The sequence below is a fragment of the Aythya fuligula genome, chromosome 4 (assembly GCF_009819795.1).
Source record: "Aythya fuligula isolate bAytFul2 chromosome 4, bAytFul2.pri, whole genome shotgun sequence".
Lineage (NCBI taxonomy): Eukaryota > Metazoa > Chordata > Aves > Anseriformes > Anatidae > Aythya > Aythya fuligula.
This window is the reverse complement of record NC_045562.1, coordinates 10,030,451-10,049,167: the sequence shown is the minus strand read 5'-3', so window position 1 is coordinate 10,049,167 and position 18,717 is coordinate 10,030,451. Positions and strand designations below refer to the sequence as shown.

Here is an 18,717-nt window from a genome sequence, read left to right as displayed (position 1 = left end):
TATTAATTCTCTATGGTGTATCAACAAGGGGCAAGATTTTCCAGTTCAAGTCTTTCTCTTCAGGCAGTTTACAGCTCACCATATATTCCAGGAATACATAGATACTTTCCTGTAGTAGTAAATTTTTTATGGGGAAAAAAAAAAAAAACAGTCAATCACTGCAAGAACATAATTGTGAATTTTGTGCAATTTACAATGTAGGTATCTCTGCATTTCTAAGATAAAAGTGAGAAAGTCTAGCTGTTTGAAAACATTTATTTTTAATGTTTTGTTGGTGCCAAAGCAGATAGAAAGATTCTGCACTTTATCTAGAAAGGTTAGGGGAATAAGATTGTTTCTTGGGAATTAATGTTGCCTTATTTCCTATTCTCTTTTATTGTAATGGTAGTGATATTTTAAAATCTTTCCGTATTTTATATGAAAAAAAAAAAGCTTTGAAACCCCACTTATCTGTCCAAATTTCTGGCCTAACTTTGTTTTTCTACCCAGCGTACCTTCAATATGCAACCATTGTTGTTGATTTACATCATATTAACTGCATATATTTGGCACTGGATATTTACCAGTCACTTAGGTGGTAATTTAATTTTAACTTCTGCAAAGAAAAAAAATAGGGCTGCTACGAGGCAGATTTACTGTGTGAGGGAGGTTAAAGGAGGCAGTCCCATAGCAAGTGGAGGTTGAAGAAATAATTTAAAACTGCTGGAAGGAAAGGAAGGAGGGTAGCAGTAGAAAAGACTTAGAGAAAGCTCTCACAGAAAATTCCATGTGGATTTATCCTCTTAGTTCTCAGCATATGTGAGGGGTTCAGACTATTTGTGCTGGGGAAGGATGAAGGCAGCAGTGAGGTGCTTGCTCACATGAGTAAAAAGATGTCTCAAGCTCAGTCTGACAGAGGAGTTGGGGGAAAGTCCCAAAATAAAAAACAAGCTCAATGAGGAGAACAGTGAGGTCTGTAAATACTGAGGATGCTAGTAAAGAGCTCTGTGAAACTGTGAATTTAAACGAGAGCATTCCCCCCAACCCTGCCCAAGCAGGATGGTTCCAGCCTAATATATTAAACTGTGTGCAATGAGATAGCATGGGAGTACAATTCTTTAAAGATCCTGAAAAAAGAACGGGGAAGGCTGAGCTGGGTGAAGAGAAGGTTGTTAAAGGGATGGTATTCTGAGCTGAAGTCCACCTGCAGGTATGGGCTCTGGATTCCAAGCATCTCCTTTGAGAACCTATAAAGCAAATAATTTCACTGTCACTTGCCTGCATAAACATTTTCCAGAAAGAAATAAATGATGACCACAGACAAAGATGTGCTTGGAACCATAACATTTTCAAATCATTTAAAGTTTTAATGCAAGTTTAATAAAGATTCATAAAAGAATCACACTCTCCTTAATCGATTGCAAATGCTCATAATTACCCTGAGGCTGTTTTCAGCTGCCTGATGACTATAATATTCTCAAGTCTGTCTCCAGACAGTCTTAAAACTGTTTATTACTCATCTGGCTCTTTGCCAAGATCCTGTACTCATTTACTTCACTGTGCCTCAATAAACATATAATTAATTCAAGCTTCTTATTGAACTTTTTTTTTTTTTTTGGATTAGTATGTATTATGTCATCCAGAAAAAGAGAAAAGGAACATGTGTTTTTCATCCATGTAACTGTAATGTGTCGATTACATTGCAAGTTGGTAGGTGTTTGTGAGAACTCATGTAATAATTTGTTTTGGCTGTTTGATATACCACTGGAAATTGAATATATATTTTGGTTGTCCCTTAAATTATTTAACTTTTGAGTTAACTGAATTACTCTGTAATATTTCTGCCGTGGAACAATGGCCATGCTCTTGTTTTTTACACTGATAATAGTAGGGCAAATACATTCAAGGAGCTATGAGTGAATATGTAGAAAGGTAAGAAAGGATTATCATTTGATCAATTTCCTTTAAGATGGAATAAATCTGACTCTCAAAGGCTTGACTCTGTGTCAAACTCTGTGTTGTGTTAATAAGGAAGGAAGATCAAGTTTTTGTTTCTAGAATTTCAGTGTTGAGCTCAAAATCAAACTGTAGATGTTTTCCTAATATCTGTGTAATGTCTCCCTAAATGATATGTTACTTAGAGGTTTTGCAGATGTGTGAGATTTCATTTGGGCATGTGCAGACTGCAAGCTTCAAAAAAAGAAAAGTGACATTTTAATACTATTTGCATTTGGAAGACTTTCTGAGTACCTCATTCTTGTATTTTTCTCCACTGCTGTTAGCTAAATGTCTTTCAACTTTATAATTTTAGTATCCTTTGAAAAGTATTCAAATTGAGCTTGAAAGTGGATATTTTGGCAACTAAGTAAGTGGGCAGTTCTCAAAAGAGGAACCCCTTGATCAGAGTGTTTTGCATGTTGAAGAAATTATACCACCATTAGAAAGGAGGCATGAGTTAGTCATAATGATGTCATAAAAGTCAGGTGGTTTCATAAATTGAAGAGAAAATTTCTCTGACACAGTTTTAACCAGTCAAGAAAAAATGGAAAAGGCTAGAAATGATTCATTGCAGTATTTGTAAATCTTATTTTTATCTATATTGTGGCTTGCGTTCCTCACATTGCCAGTCCATTCATAAGGTATTCTTGTGCCCATAGTGTAAATCTTTAATCAACTGAAAAAATTATTGAGGAGTAGATTGATGTTCAGTCAGAGAACAATTTGTCTTGAGTAAGATTATCACACACACTGTCATACTTATTCTATGACCAGGAAAGGATGCAAGGACAGTCAGTCACTTCACTGTTCCTTGCCACCTCCTTGGACAGAGATGTACGGTACCTCACACTTCTGTAAACCAACAAGGTGTTCTGAGGACCTACAGGGAGTGCTAGTATATCATATACTGAAGTATAGATTTCTGTTAAATAACGGTGTGTATCTAGGCATAGAGCTGTGTCGTACAGCTGTGTAGGATATAAGCACAATTTTTCAAGTTTGGCATAATTTCTAAGAGAAGAGTAAATGCTGAAGATAAACAGCGCTAGGCTCTAAGCTGTTATCTTTGGAGGCAACAGATGGGAAAAATTTATTTCTCTGCAAGATGTTTTACTCAAAGAAAACTACAAAAGGCCTTTTGGAAATCGCTAATGCAAACTGTAGTCAAACAGAATTTGATCGAAGAGGTAGAAAGCAGGTTATACAGTCAAAAGTATGTGACTGTAGAATTTATTGGCTTGTCAGCCTCCATGAGTGAGGGTTGATCACAATCTGGCTCCCGTTCTATTTTCAAAAACCTAAGGTAGCAGCTGATACTCTTAAGGATTAGTTCTAGCTTCAATTTTATTTATCTATTTTATCCTTTTTTATATATTTTTTTATTTTCTTTCTTCCCAGTTATAAAGCTGAGAAACTCAAATGAAAAATCTTGTGTCAGTCATCACTACAGTTGGAAACTTAAGTCTTGCAGGATTTGAAAACTACAAAAGTTAGCATCTCTCCCGCAATATTGGTTTGGCTTCTTGAGATTGTCTGTATTGATTTTTCTTATTTGAAGTGTAATCTTTAATAATTGAAGTATGCCATGAAACAAAAAGAAACTAATGTGAATGGCGTAGTCAGAGGATCCTTTAAAATACAGATTTCCTAGACATTTCAGTAGTGCCACAATAGCTCATATCAAACAACAAAATTAGTGTTACATGCTCTTCTTATGGTTTGATATGGAAATATATTTAGAAAAGCCAAAACAGTGTTTATTTTTCTTCTTTTTCCTCAACTGGATTATATTAAGAAATTTGAAACTTATTTTATGCCTTTTTTTTTTTTTTGCATGTGTGAAATTGCAGAAAGTTGCAAGTGAGGGAGGAAGAAAGTCACTCTTACCATTTATACATTTTCAGTTTTCCCTGAGAAATATAATCTCTACTTGTTATATTCCCAAAATTGTGATAATATAAATGGTATTCCACCTGCAATGAGGCATTTGAGCTTAAATGTATTTATAATGAGTTGGAACTAGTGCTCAGTTCCCAAATACAGATAAAAATCAGTGAGAGTGCTATGTAGGTGTTGTGGGGGGGTTACGTGGCAAGGTTTTGGTAGCAGGGGGCCATAGGGGTAGCTTCTGTGAGAAGGATCCAGAAGCTGCCCCACATTAGATAAGGGCCCCACCAGTGGCCAGAGCTGGGCCAAAAAGAGATGTTGTTTGCACCTCTGTGAGAGCAGATTTAAGAAAGTGTAAAAAAAAATTCTGCTGCTACACAGCAGCTGGGAGAGCGAGAGGAGTGAAAAACAGCTGTCTAGACACCGAAGTCAGTGAAGAAGGAGGGGGAGAGGTGCTCCAGGCGCTGGAGCAGAAGTTCCCCTGTGGCATGTGGTGAGGACCATGGTGAAGCAGGTTTTCTCCCTGCAGCCCATGGAGTATCACTGTGGAGATTTTCATTCTGCAGCCTGTGGAGGAGCCCGCGGTGGAGCAGGTCAATGTGACCTGGAGGAGGCTGCGGCCCATGGAGAGCCCCCGCAGGAGCAGGCCCTGGGCCAGAGCTGCAGCCCGTGGAGAGGAGCCCACGCAGGAGCAGGGGGCTGGGGGGAGCTGCCGCCCACTCATAGGGTACCCGTGCTGGAGCAGTTTGGGGGATGGATGGACCCCATGGTACGGAGCCCTGTAGGAGCAGTTGCTGAAGAGCTGCTGCCAGTGGGCAGCCCCCGCAGGCTCAGTTCAGGAAGGACGGCATCCCATGGGAGAGACCCCACATGGAGCAGGGGCAGAGAGGGACCATGAAGGAGCGGTGGAGACGAAGTGCTAGAGACTGACCACAGCCTCCATTTTCTGTTCCCCTGCATCACTCAGGGAGAGGAGGTAGAACAGGATGGATGGGGGAAAGGAGTTTTTGGCTTCTTTCCTTTGTTTCTCTCTTCTCTAGCTTGCTACTAATAGGCAATAAATCTTACTATCTCCCTGCTCTGAGTCTGTTTTGCCCGTCACGATAATTGTTGAGTGATCTCCCTGTCCTTATCTCAGCCCTTGAGCCCTTTGCATTGTATTTTCTCCCCCTTTTCCTTTGAGGAGGGGGATTGAGAGAGTAGTTGTAGTGGAGCTTAGCTGCCCATCTGAGTAAAACCACCACAGCAGATGTTTGGTTTTTGTTTGTTTATTTTTGTTTATTTTACTTTGGAGGTTCACTGAATTACTTATAACCTGACTAATGAGGGGGAATTCCATTGCTGTTAAAGTAGGGTAAAGGACTATTATTGAATTTATTGAATTATTATCGATTATTATTGAATCATCATGCTAAATTGTTGTTTTTCTTAGCCTAGACCTCAAGCATGTTAATAAACATAAACACAAATACAGCAGTGTGAATGCTTTGTTCAAGGCTTTTGAGAGTGGTGCTACAGTCAGAGTCCAGCCAGAGCTGTACATCTCCCTTGTGTGCAGTGCATTTCCATAATTAATAGTTGCTGTCATGTTAGCCATCATTGTGTAAGGAAGAATCACTTCTCTCAACTTACAAAGCTTTCTTGATAAGAATTTGAACAGTGCCATTTGTTATACAATGGCTTTTCTCATCAACTGTACAAATAAAGTGGTCTTTTGTGTAAATCAGCCAGTGAATATTTATGACAGGTGCATTCACCTTTACTGCCACAGCTGAATCAGATGGAATTTATCGTCTGGGTGCTGCAAGGAAAATGTTCTCAGATCTAAAATGGTATCAGAGGGAGGATGAGCTAATGATTGTAAACCAAGTTTGAGATAACCGAAGTGCTCAGCAACAACAAGTGCCTTGTAATTTAGGTGGTATACAATGGTAACAGTGGATGGATTAATTTTTTGCTGTTGGTGACTACGGCTATCTTTCTCTTTTGGCTATAGCATGATGTGAAAATTTATTTTTAAAGATTTGTATCTATATCTAACCTAAAGAGTTCTCATTTTTTAATAAGAGTATTACATAGTCGGCATACGAGGTGTTCATTTAGTGTTTGCTGTTCATTTTGTATGGAATATAAAAGCTTTACTTTTACATACAAAAGCTGCTTTTTCTGTATGAGATACCTTAGCCTCAGCCTATCTCGAACTAGGGTGTCCTAATCATTAGACTGTCCTCAAGACAGAACAAGAGACTTGCTCCCACTGAAATTGGCATAGAAACAGAAATGGAAGAGGTAACTTATGCGATTCAGCAGTGAAGAAACTTGTGGAAAGAGCAAGTTTTATTATTTGATACTAAGATCAGGCAGTGGAAGTCAGGAATCCCCTTGTTTCAGGTGTGTCACATATATAGTCTAGCGACCTCAGTAAAAAGAGAGCTAAGACACAGCTCTTGTAAATCTGGTGTCAATGAAAGCTCTGGATTTTAAATCCTCATGATCTATTGAAAATACTGGCTACTTAACCCTCCCTATCTGCCTGCTTGTGCATACATGTGTTTCCTACCATAAAGTTGCCAAGCTTTCCATTAAATGGTGCTACTGTTTGTGCTAGGTGAGGTCCAAGTGTTTCTGCCAGGTTGGGCAGTCAAGATTTAGGTATCAGACCCATTGTTCAAAGGATGCTTAACTTTGCTCTGAGTATGCTCTGCAATAGTATTTAAGATGCTTACCTGTATCTTAAGGTCTCTCTCAAGTACCCAAAAGATGTTCAGTGAACAGACTGTATGGGTTTAGGTGCTTGCATATCATTTGCTGTGAACTTTCATAGTTCACCTCCTCATTAACTGATAGTAATGGCCAGCCTGTGGTAAAGCTGGCACCTGGATTCACATCTCAGCTTAACTCGTCAAGTGGCATTTGAATATATCAGCCACACCTTCAGAGAGTAGGAGGCCATGGGTCTTGCATTCACCCACACAAATAAAGTTTGCTTCCTTGTTTGTTGAACTTTTCCAAGCAAACTTTACAATGTCTGACATCAGCCACAATTTTGTTTGAAAAGGAGAATATTTGGTAATGTTTCTTTCAATTTCCAGCCAGGTTTAACTCTTATAGCTGATGCTGAATATCTGATTGCAGAATGGTACCATGTTCTTGTGCATGCATGTGTAGAGTTGAAGTGATGGCTATACAGTAAAAAAACAGAGAAGGTAATTTAACTAGCAATGACACTGAGATGGGAGGAGGAGGAGGTAGCTTTGGCTTTAGTATCAGTCTGTTTCTCTACGGTAATGTTGACTTTAATCAGTGAGGAGAATAATTAATACTGGTGATAATGGGCAGCTTTTCTGCATTTCTGGAAATGGCTGTGATTCATCTGATTTACATAGAAAACAGAAATGTGTCTCCTGGCTGGGCAACAGGTTGGCTAGCAAATTCAGGGCGAGAAACACCTGTGTCCCAGACATGAACAGTTCTGTGTCTCCGCAGTGGAGCCATCTGTGCTACAGGTTGCTTGCCAGATTTTTCTGCAGAAGGAGTTTATCTATTAGAAAGATGATTCCACAGTGCAGTGTGGAAATGTGCCACTTTCAGACAATCCACGCAGGAAAGATAATGCTGCCCATTCAGTGGCAGCATCTGTTCTTTGGCATACGCTTTGAATATGATCATTGCTAGTGACTTGCTGATGAAATATTGGAAGTACCATCGTGATTTAAAAAGCATTTAAATAGCAGGGTGTTTTTGTGCTCTCTGCTGTTTCACAGCAGCAGGTGAGCATCACCAGTATCTCCATTTTTCTACTGGGTAGGCTGAAGTAAAGCAGAGTCTGTATTTATTTTCTGTCCTTGGCATTGTGTTTTATCAACGCCAATGGCAGAACTAGTCAAGAAGTTTTATGCAACATGATTTGGTGTCCTTTCCATTAGGACACTACTGTTTTCCTACAAGCACTGGTACAACACTGTTGGCATGACCACCTGATAAATGCAGAACTTCAGAATACTACTGGGCCTTTGCCACTTTTGTCCCTTCACTCAGTGAACATTCACTACAGTTTCTTCAGTGTTTATATTTGCAGATATTCATGGCAAACAAAACAATTTGACCCCATAATCTGGTTTCTGGGACAATGCAGATTATACAGAATATCAGTTGATAATTCCAGCATGGTTATAAATTACGGTCAAGTTCAATGGTCTTGTTCTGAAAGGACAGATAAAACTTTGGTATCTGCATTCCATGTTCTGGTATCGGAGAAGAATATATGGATTTATGCTACAGAATTTAAATTTTAATAAAAGTTTTCCTACAAAATTCATTTCCTCCCTGAGTATTTTGATGGTATATCTAGGTCCAATCTCCATATGCTCAGTATACTTCATTAATTTGGACTCCAACAGTTTTTAATCCAGTTCTTACTCCGTTTGTCTGGTTGTTAAATAATTCACAGAGTCCTGAAGCCACAGGAACTTCAGAATGAAGGAGTTGAAGTGGAAAGAAGTTATTCTATCATTTGCATAAATCAAAGCATATTTGTAGCCGTTCAAATAATCTTGTTGTTTCTTAAGTTGGTGTTTACAGTGCCAAAAAAAAAAAAAATCTAACATCTCTGATTAGACTGATTTTAATTTTCCTGATTTAGATATTAAACAGAAGCTGTAATTGGTATCTGATTCTCTTATAGAACTTTATTTTTAGGATAAGCATGTATTTTATTTGTGTTTAAACTATTCTTGAAGTGTAATACTTTAGTAATGCTGGTGTTTTGGCAGTCTTTGAAGGCTGGTGTTGCTGTGCTGAATGCTGTTTCTAGCCTAAATTTCTGTCCAGTTTGCAGTATTTTAGAGCTCTAGGCAAGAGAGCCAACTTTCTGGTGGTGGCAGACTGACTTCTAAGACTAAGGCTGTTGAATTATTTTTGTGGGCTGCTTGGCTCTAAGCTGTTACATGGCCAGGTCTTCATATATGGAAGTGGCTTCGGGAATCTGTTGCCTGAAGAGGGTGGCTGCTTGTAATGTTCTTTAGCTGGGACATCTTTGCAGAGCATTTTCTTTACCATGGAGACTGAACTTTGTTTTCCTTATGCTACTCTTTTTCCAGAAATAAGCAGATCAAGATGGGAATGTTTTTGTATGCCTCAGATCTTTTTCACTGTGCCACTAGATTCTCTGAAACCCAGAACCTCTAAGTTACCTTATTTTGCCCATGCCTGAAATCAAAGGGCACCATCACATGTGTTTGGTAGCACCTTTAAACTTCAGAGTGTGTAGCCTCCCTCACCCCGATCTATAAACACATAGGTAAACAGAAAGAGCATTGACTAAGGTTGGAAAAAAGGAAAGCTTGCCTTTAGTTTTAGTAGAGTTCTTCCAGCAGTCAGCACACAGACTTCTAGCTCGGGTATTTTCAGCTTTTCCCCACAGGCTAATCATGTCTGGGTGTCGGAGTGTTGCTGTTAGAGTCCTCAGACCATGTAGGGTTCATCTGCCATGATCGCTGGCCAGGCCTTAGCTGCTCTGCTCTTGTACTTTCCCAGTCACATTTTCCATGCTAAATCCACATGTGATACCTCTCTAATCTCTGCAGGGGTGTCTCACACAGTTTTTTCTGCCGTGTTGTGGATGCTTTGCTGGGGGCAAGGAGGGGGGGCACACATCATCCTCCCCTGCAGCCCAGACCTTTTGTGAATCCACAGGACTGCCACAGAGCAGCTGAGCTCTGGGAGTACTGCTGCCTCAAAGGCTAGGGGAGGCTCCTGGGGTCTAGGCAGCTTTTTGGGAATGTATTTAAAAGGTTTTCTCACAATATTTTTCTCAAAAGGGCTGATTTTCATTATTTCTTCTAGTCTTAAAATGGACTTTGGTCCCTCTAAAGGCCATTGCCTGTCAGTGTACTCCTATGAGAATGTAGTAACTGCAGTCCTGATAAAATAAAACAACAGCAATGTGCTCTGCTATTCTCTGTGGTTTGTCATGGGGTTGCCCTGAGCTGTTATCACAATGTGCCAGCACAGTATCACTTTTAGCTCCTGCAAAATAGACCGCCCTAAGGGTCATCTGAGAGCCCTTTCCTGCTTGAGCTTGTGGCTGTTTGTGTAACATCTCTTCTGAGGCTCACAGTCTGCCATGTTCAGGCATCCCCCCAGTCTGCTGTGATTTTCCAAGCTTTTGCAGCCCTCCCATATCATATGAGAACTGCATCTATAGAGTTCACTGTAGCATGAATGTTTTTTAGGTTCCCCATTCCATAATATGATTAAATCAACAAGGGAGTGCGAGAAGAAGATAGGAGAAGGAGGAAAGACCTCAGAGCAAGCAAGCACTTGAAAAAATCTAGTTGGAAGCCTTCTCAGATACTAGATGTTTCCTGAAGAAAGAGGTGTGCTCAGTCCATGGCCTCAGGTGTGACTGTTCCCTGGAAAGTGAGTGATCCAGACAAGGCGCTGTTAGAGCACTATGGTTGTAGGAGGGAGGCAGAGCAGAGACTGCAGTCCTCCAGGAATGGATCGAATACCATGCCCCTAATGCCTGTGCCCAACAATATCTGTTATGTTGTCTCTCAGGCTGCATCTTGTTCCTCTAAATGGGATCAGGTTGGTCTGTAGGAGGCTGGTGCACAGGGAGGGAAGGATGTTCTGCTGTGTCCTCAGGGAGAGCAGGTCTGAGTGACTGCACATCAGGGAGCTGGTGGCTTGGTTACATAAAAAAGATTTAGAAACTGCAGTGCTGAATGTGGGTCAGAAAGGGAGGACTCAGGATTTCCCTGAGGCCCAGGAGATCCTGCTCTGACTTGGGAAGTCATCGAGAGATTTTAAATTGGAAGATTCTAGTTTTTACTTCAATAAAGCCATTCAAAAGAGGGGGAAAACAAAAACTACCCCTTTTCACTCTTAGCTATGAAATTCAGTAATGGAAAAGGCTTCAGCCAGCCTGAGGGTAACATCTCAGTGTGAGAGCACCCAGCGATTTCTGTCCAGGGAACACTAAAGATATTGCGAGGTGGTGGTGGTGAAAATTCTTAGTGTTTTGTGGCCCAGATCTTTCTGACTCACTTTTAAAGAAGGATTTACTTGGCATGAGCCAGAAGGCTCCACTAGAGTAGTAAGCTATGGAAGACTTAAATTCAGCCAGTGGTGGCAGCATCAGAGTAGAGCAGGCAGTACCATTGCAGCTGTCTGGCTTTTGTTTTTCAAGGAAATAAACAACTGTGCAATTTAGAACAATGTTAAGACTTTTTAACGAGCTTCACTTAGTTGAAGCTACGTAGTGTTGCTGTGGGTAACGTAATTTTGAGTCCAGCAACAAAAAGAATCTACTTCTTCCCCTTCTCCCACTTCTAAGTGTCTCTGACGACCCTTAGTCAGAGGAAGCACTATAAGTTGCAGTCCACTTCACTGCTACTTACGGATTTTAGCATGAAAGTCCTTTATGAAACTAAAATGATGATTGACTGAGCAAATTAGGAAAGTTGCTAGAAATATGTATTGGTTTGATTTTTAGTGTTTTTTTTGGACTGGAGCAGGTGTGTAGCCATTGTTTCTTGTGTTTTAGTACTATAAAAAATGCCACAAACATAGCTCAGGGAAGAGCTCCAATGAATTGGAAGTTAAAGCCCAGAGGGGTCTACCTGATACTGAACAAAACATTTTTGTGAGAGAAGCTGAATGGCTTTCTGTGTCTTTTATTCCACTTACCAATTAACATCTTGCTTGGCTTTTGATTTTCCTAGATATCCGTGGAATACAAGAGTTTTTGGACAAAGTATCTCAGCAGGGAATGGATGTAGCATTGCAGAAAGTAGAAAACAACATCAATAAAATGATCACAGGGCTCTTTTCCACTATGCGAATAGAAGAACTGAACCGCTACCGGGACACTCTGAGACGGGCTATTCTTGTGATGAACCCCTCCACAGCCAAGTCATTCATAACAGAGGTATGTGTTCAGCAGTGCTAACTTCTTACTTGGTTTATAAAGTCAGCAACCATTTGTCAAAAGGTTCAGTTTATTTGTATTTATTTATTTTTAAATATTTAAATATCCTCTCTTTTAGATAATCATTTATGGGTATTTTTTTATGCCCGTATATGTGCCTACAAAGCAATATAACTACATTCTGCATGAACAAAAGCAGTTAGGAAATACACAGAAGAATTAGCCCTTCAACTCCTTTTTTCAAGCTCATGGATATTGCACTGCTATTTCCTTGCTCTTTGCATCCATTGCTTTAAAAAAAAAAAAAAAGCCAACTTTACAGCTGATGGTTTTATAGCTTATAGTTTTATAATCTTTTAGTTACTTAGCATATGCATCCATGGATAAAATCTGTTTACTTGACAGGCACTTTATCTTTTATAAAAAATAATGTTTGATAATAATCTGTTATTTACAACTGAGTAGTAGTCAGGTAGTGGAATGCATGAAGGATTGGATCTGACTGAGGAATGTTAGACGATAAACTAATGTTCTGCTTACATATTTAAACAAAAATTGCAGGCAGCATGCACAGTTCTCAAAAATCTCATCATGGTTTAGAGATAGAAGACTTGTGCAGAGCATTTGGCTATGACTTGCATAATTTATCTTTTAAATGTGTGGCATAGTTCTCTTTAAACAACACCAATATTTCTCCTGTTAATTTTATTTTATTTTACTTTTTAATGTGTGTTGACATTCAACCTGTGGTTGAAAGTACCTTTTTTTTTTTTTTTTTTTTTTTTTTTTTGGTCCACTGAAATATACTTTCTCTCTACAATAATTTCCTTAGGATATATTTTTAACTTCTTTTTATTATTTTTATTCTTTTTTATTATTTTTCAACTTTTGTGTTATGTAGGTCTTCAGAAATTCAGGCTCAAAAACTGTGTGTATGTAATCTCAATTAAGAGACTTTTAAGAATATTACTTAGAAAAGTTTTTAGGGGATAGGTTTGATTTTTTTTTTTTTTTTTTTTTTGGCTAGGCATTCTGCTGTCCTCGTTACACACTCAAGCTTGCTAATTTTGAATAATGAGTGTTTGCTGCACTATCCAAATGTTTGCCGTGCCTTATAAGATGTAAACAATTTGTGTGAATGTTATAGATTGTTTTGTGCTGTTTTTATCACCCGTCACAGATGTCTTATTTTTCAACAAGTGGCATTGTTAGATAGTTCATACTTCAACCTGAAAGCAGAAGGATTCAGGTCTCTAACTACAATACACGTAATTCAATGAGGCAAAACTCCTATGTTGTTCATAAAGGAAAACGCTTTAAAATTAAAGAAAATATATTTGCTTTAGCATCATTTATTTTTACAAACAGAAGCGTAGTAAGAAAGTTATTGTCATATTTTGAGGTTGCAGGCACTGAGCTTTTAAAATATTAAAAAAAATAAATAAAAACTGTACAACTAAAACAATGTCCAATATTGCCAAGAATGTAAGCAATTTCTTTTAGAGTTCTCACTTTGGCATTGGCTTCTAAAATAAAGTAAGACTGTGATTTCTCCTTTCCTGGCATGACTGTCAGGAAAGGTCATTGTCTTCTTTTGTGAGTAAGGTTCAAACAGAGAGTCTCGTATCAGATGCTACATTACAGGTTTTGCCAGCAAGTATTTTGGGTATGACATGTGACTGGTAAAACTGGCAGTGAAAGCCTCTCAGTAGGAGGAGTTACACAAATGGAAGGGCATTACTGCTTATACTTTGTGTCTCTTGGTGTGGGGGATCAAACTGTACTTCCCAACAGCTGCATCCCCAAATCAGTGCCTGTGCAAGAAGAAATTAGCTGGGATAGCTTTGCCAAAGGATAGTCAAAATCTGTTAATTTGCAGTTGAAGGAGAAGCTGTACCTTCTGGACAAAGAAGTGATGAACCATATGGATGGCCAATGGGTTAAGACATGCCTTCCTACACAACCCAAGTGTGGACATGCTTATTCCAAAGACTGTGCCTTGTGCCTGATCAGTCTAACCTTGTAATTCAGCTTAATGTAATGGAATTAGAACACAAAACATATGGAGTTAATAAGAAACAAATGCACATGTAGACAAGAGTTCTGTTTCGTTTTGTTTAAAAATATATTATGGCTTCTCTGCCCAGGAGATGCATTTAAGTTGCCTAGTCAGATGTCAGCCTCTCTCCCTAGGCATCACATAGTCTCTGCTTCTCAGTCCCTTCTTCTTGGACGACTGAATTTGGCTGAACCCCCTCATTGTTTAGCTGAGAAGAGGGTTCATTCACTCTGCAACAGCTGTAGTAAGCGTGGGCTTGATTACTATGCAAGTAACAACTTTTCCAGGGTAAATAGACAGAAGCTTGTGTAAATAGGCAGTCTGCAAATCAGAGATTCCTTGTGGTAGAATTTATCTTTGCTCTGACTCACTGAAATATTTATTTTTAAATAAGAGCGTGCTGGGTTTGAGCTTTCTATTTTGTTTTGTTGGTATTTTGCTTGTTTGATTTAAGAAGCGTTGCCTTTTGTGTTGGGTTTTAGCTGATCCCTTCTTTCTCTCCAGCTTTTTTATCTCTGGAGCTTGCAGAGATGAGATCTATGCTAGTATACACAAGAAAATGGAGACTAGGATGTAAACAGACTGTTCTGACCATGGAGATAAAAATAAAAATAAAAATAAAAAGTTGCATATTAATTTGTCCTCTGTGGGGCATGAAAAGGCAGGGACACTTGGGAAGTGGAGAGGTTTCTCTCGCCTTTTTGGCTGTAGGATTAATATAAAGAGAGAGGGAGAGACCAGCCAAATTCTCTAATGTCATTCATTGCTTTGAGCCCAGAGGATGGAGATAAATTCCGCTTAAACAGGGATATTTGTGGGGCTACAGACTGGGGATGCATGGAGCTAGCAGTGATTGGGACTACTCCCCAGAAGAGTTTATGGAAGAATATGAAAAAGTCCTATGCCAGGAATCTAGCAGTGACTTGTTCAGTTTTCATTAGGGTAAGGTATTTCTGTACCCACAAATAATCATCTAGGTCCCATACATGAAGCAAAGTACTCCCATCCAGACTTATTATTACTGGAAAGCACCTGACAACCAACCCTTTAATACAGGAATTGTTATGCTACAGTAATGCTGGTGACTGACGTGAACAGTATGCTGCTTGTTTGCTTTTTATTTATTTATTAACATGTGTTCTTCTGAACTTCCAGGATGTGAAAAGCTATATGGGGGAAGAGGAAAATAAATAGGATGCAAGCTCAGCAAATGGGCAAAAGTCCAGGGTTAGGTGTTAGAGGAAAAGATGGAAAAATCACCTGATGCTTTAGCAAAAGAGCAGGGACTCTGGGACAAGAAAAATTCTGTCCCCATGCCAGCCTTGGCGGGAAGGCATTTCAAAACCATTAGGAAAGGGGAGAGGGAAACCACCCTCATGTGTGCTTTGCCAATCGAGGACCATGTGTGAGAAGGGCAGTGACCTCTTTCAGAAACAGGTGAGAACACTTCGAAACTTCTTGTCATGCAAGTGAAGTAGTATGCAAGTGAAAGACAAAAATGAGTCTTTATAGAGCAAATATCATTTTAAGATGAGTTGTTACTGAACCTTCTCTGTGTTATTTTTTCTAATGGTTACTGTGAATAGCACAAGTAGTAACACTTATTCTGTGAAATTACATTGTTTCTTGTGGCAACTGTCCTGCTTTTTATTATGTCATCTGTTGGAAATAATAGGAAATTTAACCTTAAGTGTTTCAAAAAATAAAGCTTTTTTTATGTAGTGACATGGTTTTACCAGATTTCAGCTTCAGATCTGATCGTGCTGCAAATCAGATCTCTTAGATCAAAGATGGGGAGCTTTAGTGTTACATAGCTCTCTAAGCAGGCTTATTTCTTTAAGCAAGTCATGTACTGTGAAAGTCTATTCAACTTCTTATCCACAAGGTTTTTTCAGCCTTTGTGTCCAAGGTCCATGGAACTCTTCCTCTTTTTTTTTTTTTTTAATAATTTTCTGCGATGCTGTTCGCATCGAGTTTTACATGTTACTTCAGTGTCTGTCTGTGTTTTGTTCTATTTATTAATAAAGAAAAAATAGAGAAAAATGTGATATATAGTTAAGAGATAAAGGGAATTCAGTTGAAAATAGAAGATAAGGATCAGAGTGGTGAATCTCGATGCTACTTCCACTGAAATCTGTTGCCAAGTTTTGGTGGGTTTCTGTGGGAGCAAATAGTAATGTTGTTTGTTCAGTCATGAATGGATTACATACATCAAAGAACATGGAAGGCTCCAGATAAATATCAAGTATGTATAACCAGCTCTGGAGAAGGCAATATCATCTAGGGCATTCTTTAATTGCATGTGCTAGGTGGTACCCTGCTTCTATTTGTGGCACAGCTGAACTTGTAGATCAGCTGTTAGCTCCTGTTTGCCATGGATGCCTCTGTAAAATCTTGTAAATCTGAGCCCCTGATCTTCTGACAGGACTTCAATTTTGCTAGAAGAGATGATCTTCAGAGGCTAAAACCAAATCTTACAAAGTCGGTGACTATGTTTTCTGCTATACTTTTCTTGTAAGTAAGCTGAATGCTCTATTATTTAAGGGTCTCTTTCTCAACAGTTTGTGTTGTTTTTGTTTTTTTTTTTTTTTTCAAAGTGTGTTTGAGTTTCCTAGACCAACACTCTCCTCAAGAGCACTTGCTTTTTTGAGAGTCCATTCTCTATGTCGCAGCTTGTGGTGAAAAAAAAAATCCCATTCATCATGCCCCACTGTAATTTGCTGTTACTCACAATCTAATTAAATATGTTCCTTTTTTTTGTTGTTGTTTTGTTCTTTCTATAGTATTAAACACAGAATATATAGCTGCAAACTGAGCTAGAGGCTTAAAGGATTTTTATAGTTCTCACGATCTTCCAAATCCCTTTACTGTTCAGTATGCTGAACATGTCGCAACTTTCATCCTTTAATTGTAGCAGAAGATTCTTATGTGACTTTTTTTTTTTTTTTTTTTTTTTTTTTAACCTGCAAGAAGGGAAGCAGGGGTCCTTGAGGTTTCCAGATTTTCACCTTTAAGTTAAAATCTGAGCAAATCTTGGATTTACTCTTCAGTCCAATTTCCCAACTTTTTCTGCTTCTGTAGCCTTTACTATAGGCCATTCAGCTGATGAATGATGAGATGTGAAAGCATCCCTCATTTTCCAACTCTTGATGAATGGAGTGACGTTGGTATAGCTTTTCTATGCACCTGCTTGCCATAGGCACAAGTTCAAAGATGAGACATTTTAGTCATAGGCAAATGAGAGAGGAAGGATTTTCAGTGCTGAAATAAGTTAGCTTCAAAGGGATTTGTATCACATGCATCGTCACCATGAGCATAACCTGAAGCAATCCGTTCTGTTTCTGTATTTTCAGTAAAGCATCAGGAGGAGAGTGAAATTAAGGTTCACAGTGTAGTGATAGGATACTTGAGGGCAGCATGCAGCTCTTGCTGTACTTAATATGGTTTATTTTACTACCTAAAATGAAGAGAAAACATCAAGGGAAATCTATTCCAACACAGAGTGTCTAGATCTGCCTTAAAGAATAACATGGAGCAGGCAGCCATCTACAGGTCCTTTGCACTGATAAGGATTTTAGAACTAGGGCTTTACCTTTGCTGTTCCAGAGAAGTAAGGTAGTGGATCAGTAGGGTAGAGCACAGCTTGTACATTTGGGTTGGCTGCATGTTGGTCCTGTTTCTTAATTAGAATTGATAATCAGAGCAGCTAGGGAGAACCAGAATACAGGCTTGCTTATCTTGCAACCAGCTATGCCTCCCATGTTTATGTGATGTGAAAAGTGAGACAAAAACCTGCCTGATGTTATAAGTCTAATAGCGCCAATATACCATAGTTATCTATGCTCTGTAAGCTTTCTGTGCTTCTGATGGTACAAAGAGAGCCTCAATGAAGGGTCTGTCCAAAAAAAAAAACAAAACAAACAAAAAAAAAACAACACAACAACAACAACAACAAAAAACACAAACTAACTGGAGCATTTGTTTATTTTACGATGAATCACAGCACAGTTGAGGTTGGAAGGGGCCTCTGGGATCACCTTGTCCAACAACCCTGCTTATTTCTGCATTTATCTTCTTTCTGGATTTTCTTTTCATTTTTCAGTGTTTATTGTGACATTATGTGTGGTGGTGTTTAATGACATGATATTTATTATAGATTAATATTGATGTGATGCTGGTTTCTATCCTATGCCAGAGGATAGCAAAGTTGCAAGATCTGAATCAGGTCTACCTCTTCGCCAACAGCAAAACATGTAGTTTATTATTTTGTTTCTAAAAGCAGAACTTATTTTGTTAATAATTCAAAAAGTACATTCATTATATACATGTATACTTAACAATGTGCATGACTGTAATTGTTCTGTGTCTTGTTATGGATACAAATATTTACACTATTGTCGTTTTAGTAGTTACACAATAAAATGCCTCATCCCTCAGTATTGTAAAACAAGAAAAATTCCCTGCTGGATGTAAACTTTGACCAGTACTCTCGATTTGAACCTTTCTACTTGAAATTTTAGAACCAACTTATGATCTAAATCTCTTCATCTATCCTTAATTCTCCTTCTATCCCAAACTGTAAGTTTCAGTCCAGATTCATGAGTCTTGGTACATTACAATTCACGAGTCTAGTTTGATTACAATGTCGTAAGTAATTTATTGCAAACGTTGAGAAAACCTATAGTTAAACTGCTAGTGATTTCATCTGACAAAAAAAAAAAAAAGAAAAAAGAAAAACTTTTGCATTTAAATACTGAGTAGAAGATGTAAGATGTACTTTATGAGCAACTTGTTTGCTGTTGTGAAGACAACTGTTTGGTTATGCGTTCCTATAAATTTCTTTCTGTTAATGTAGATGGCA

At 38.6% G+C, this 18,717-nt stretch overlaps 1 protein-coding gene across 1 annotated transcript in view; it reads left to right on the top strand.

Annotated features, from left to right (window-relative positions):
• The window catches only part of GRID2 (glutamate ionotropic receptor delta type subunit 2), a 709,039-nt gene that overhangs the window by 415,363 nt on the left and 274,959 nt on the right, over window positions 1-18,717 (top strand). The window contains exon 4 of the mRNA XM_032187515.1: window positions 11,592-11,797. Coding sequence (XP_032043406.1) covers window positions 11,592-11,797 — 206 coding nt within the window. The remainder of the gene's footprint in view (window positions 1-11,591; window positions 11,798-18,717) is intronic.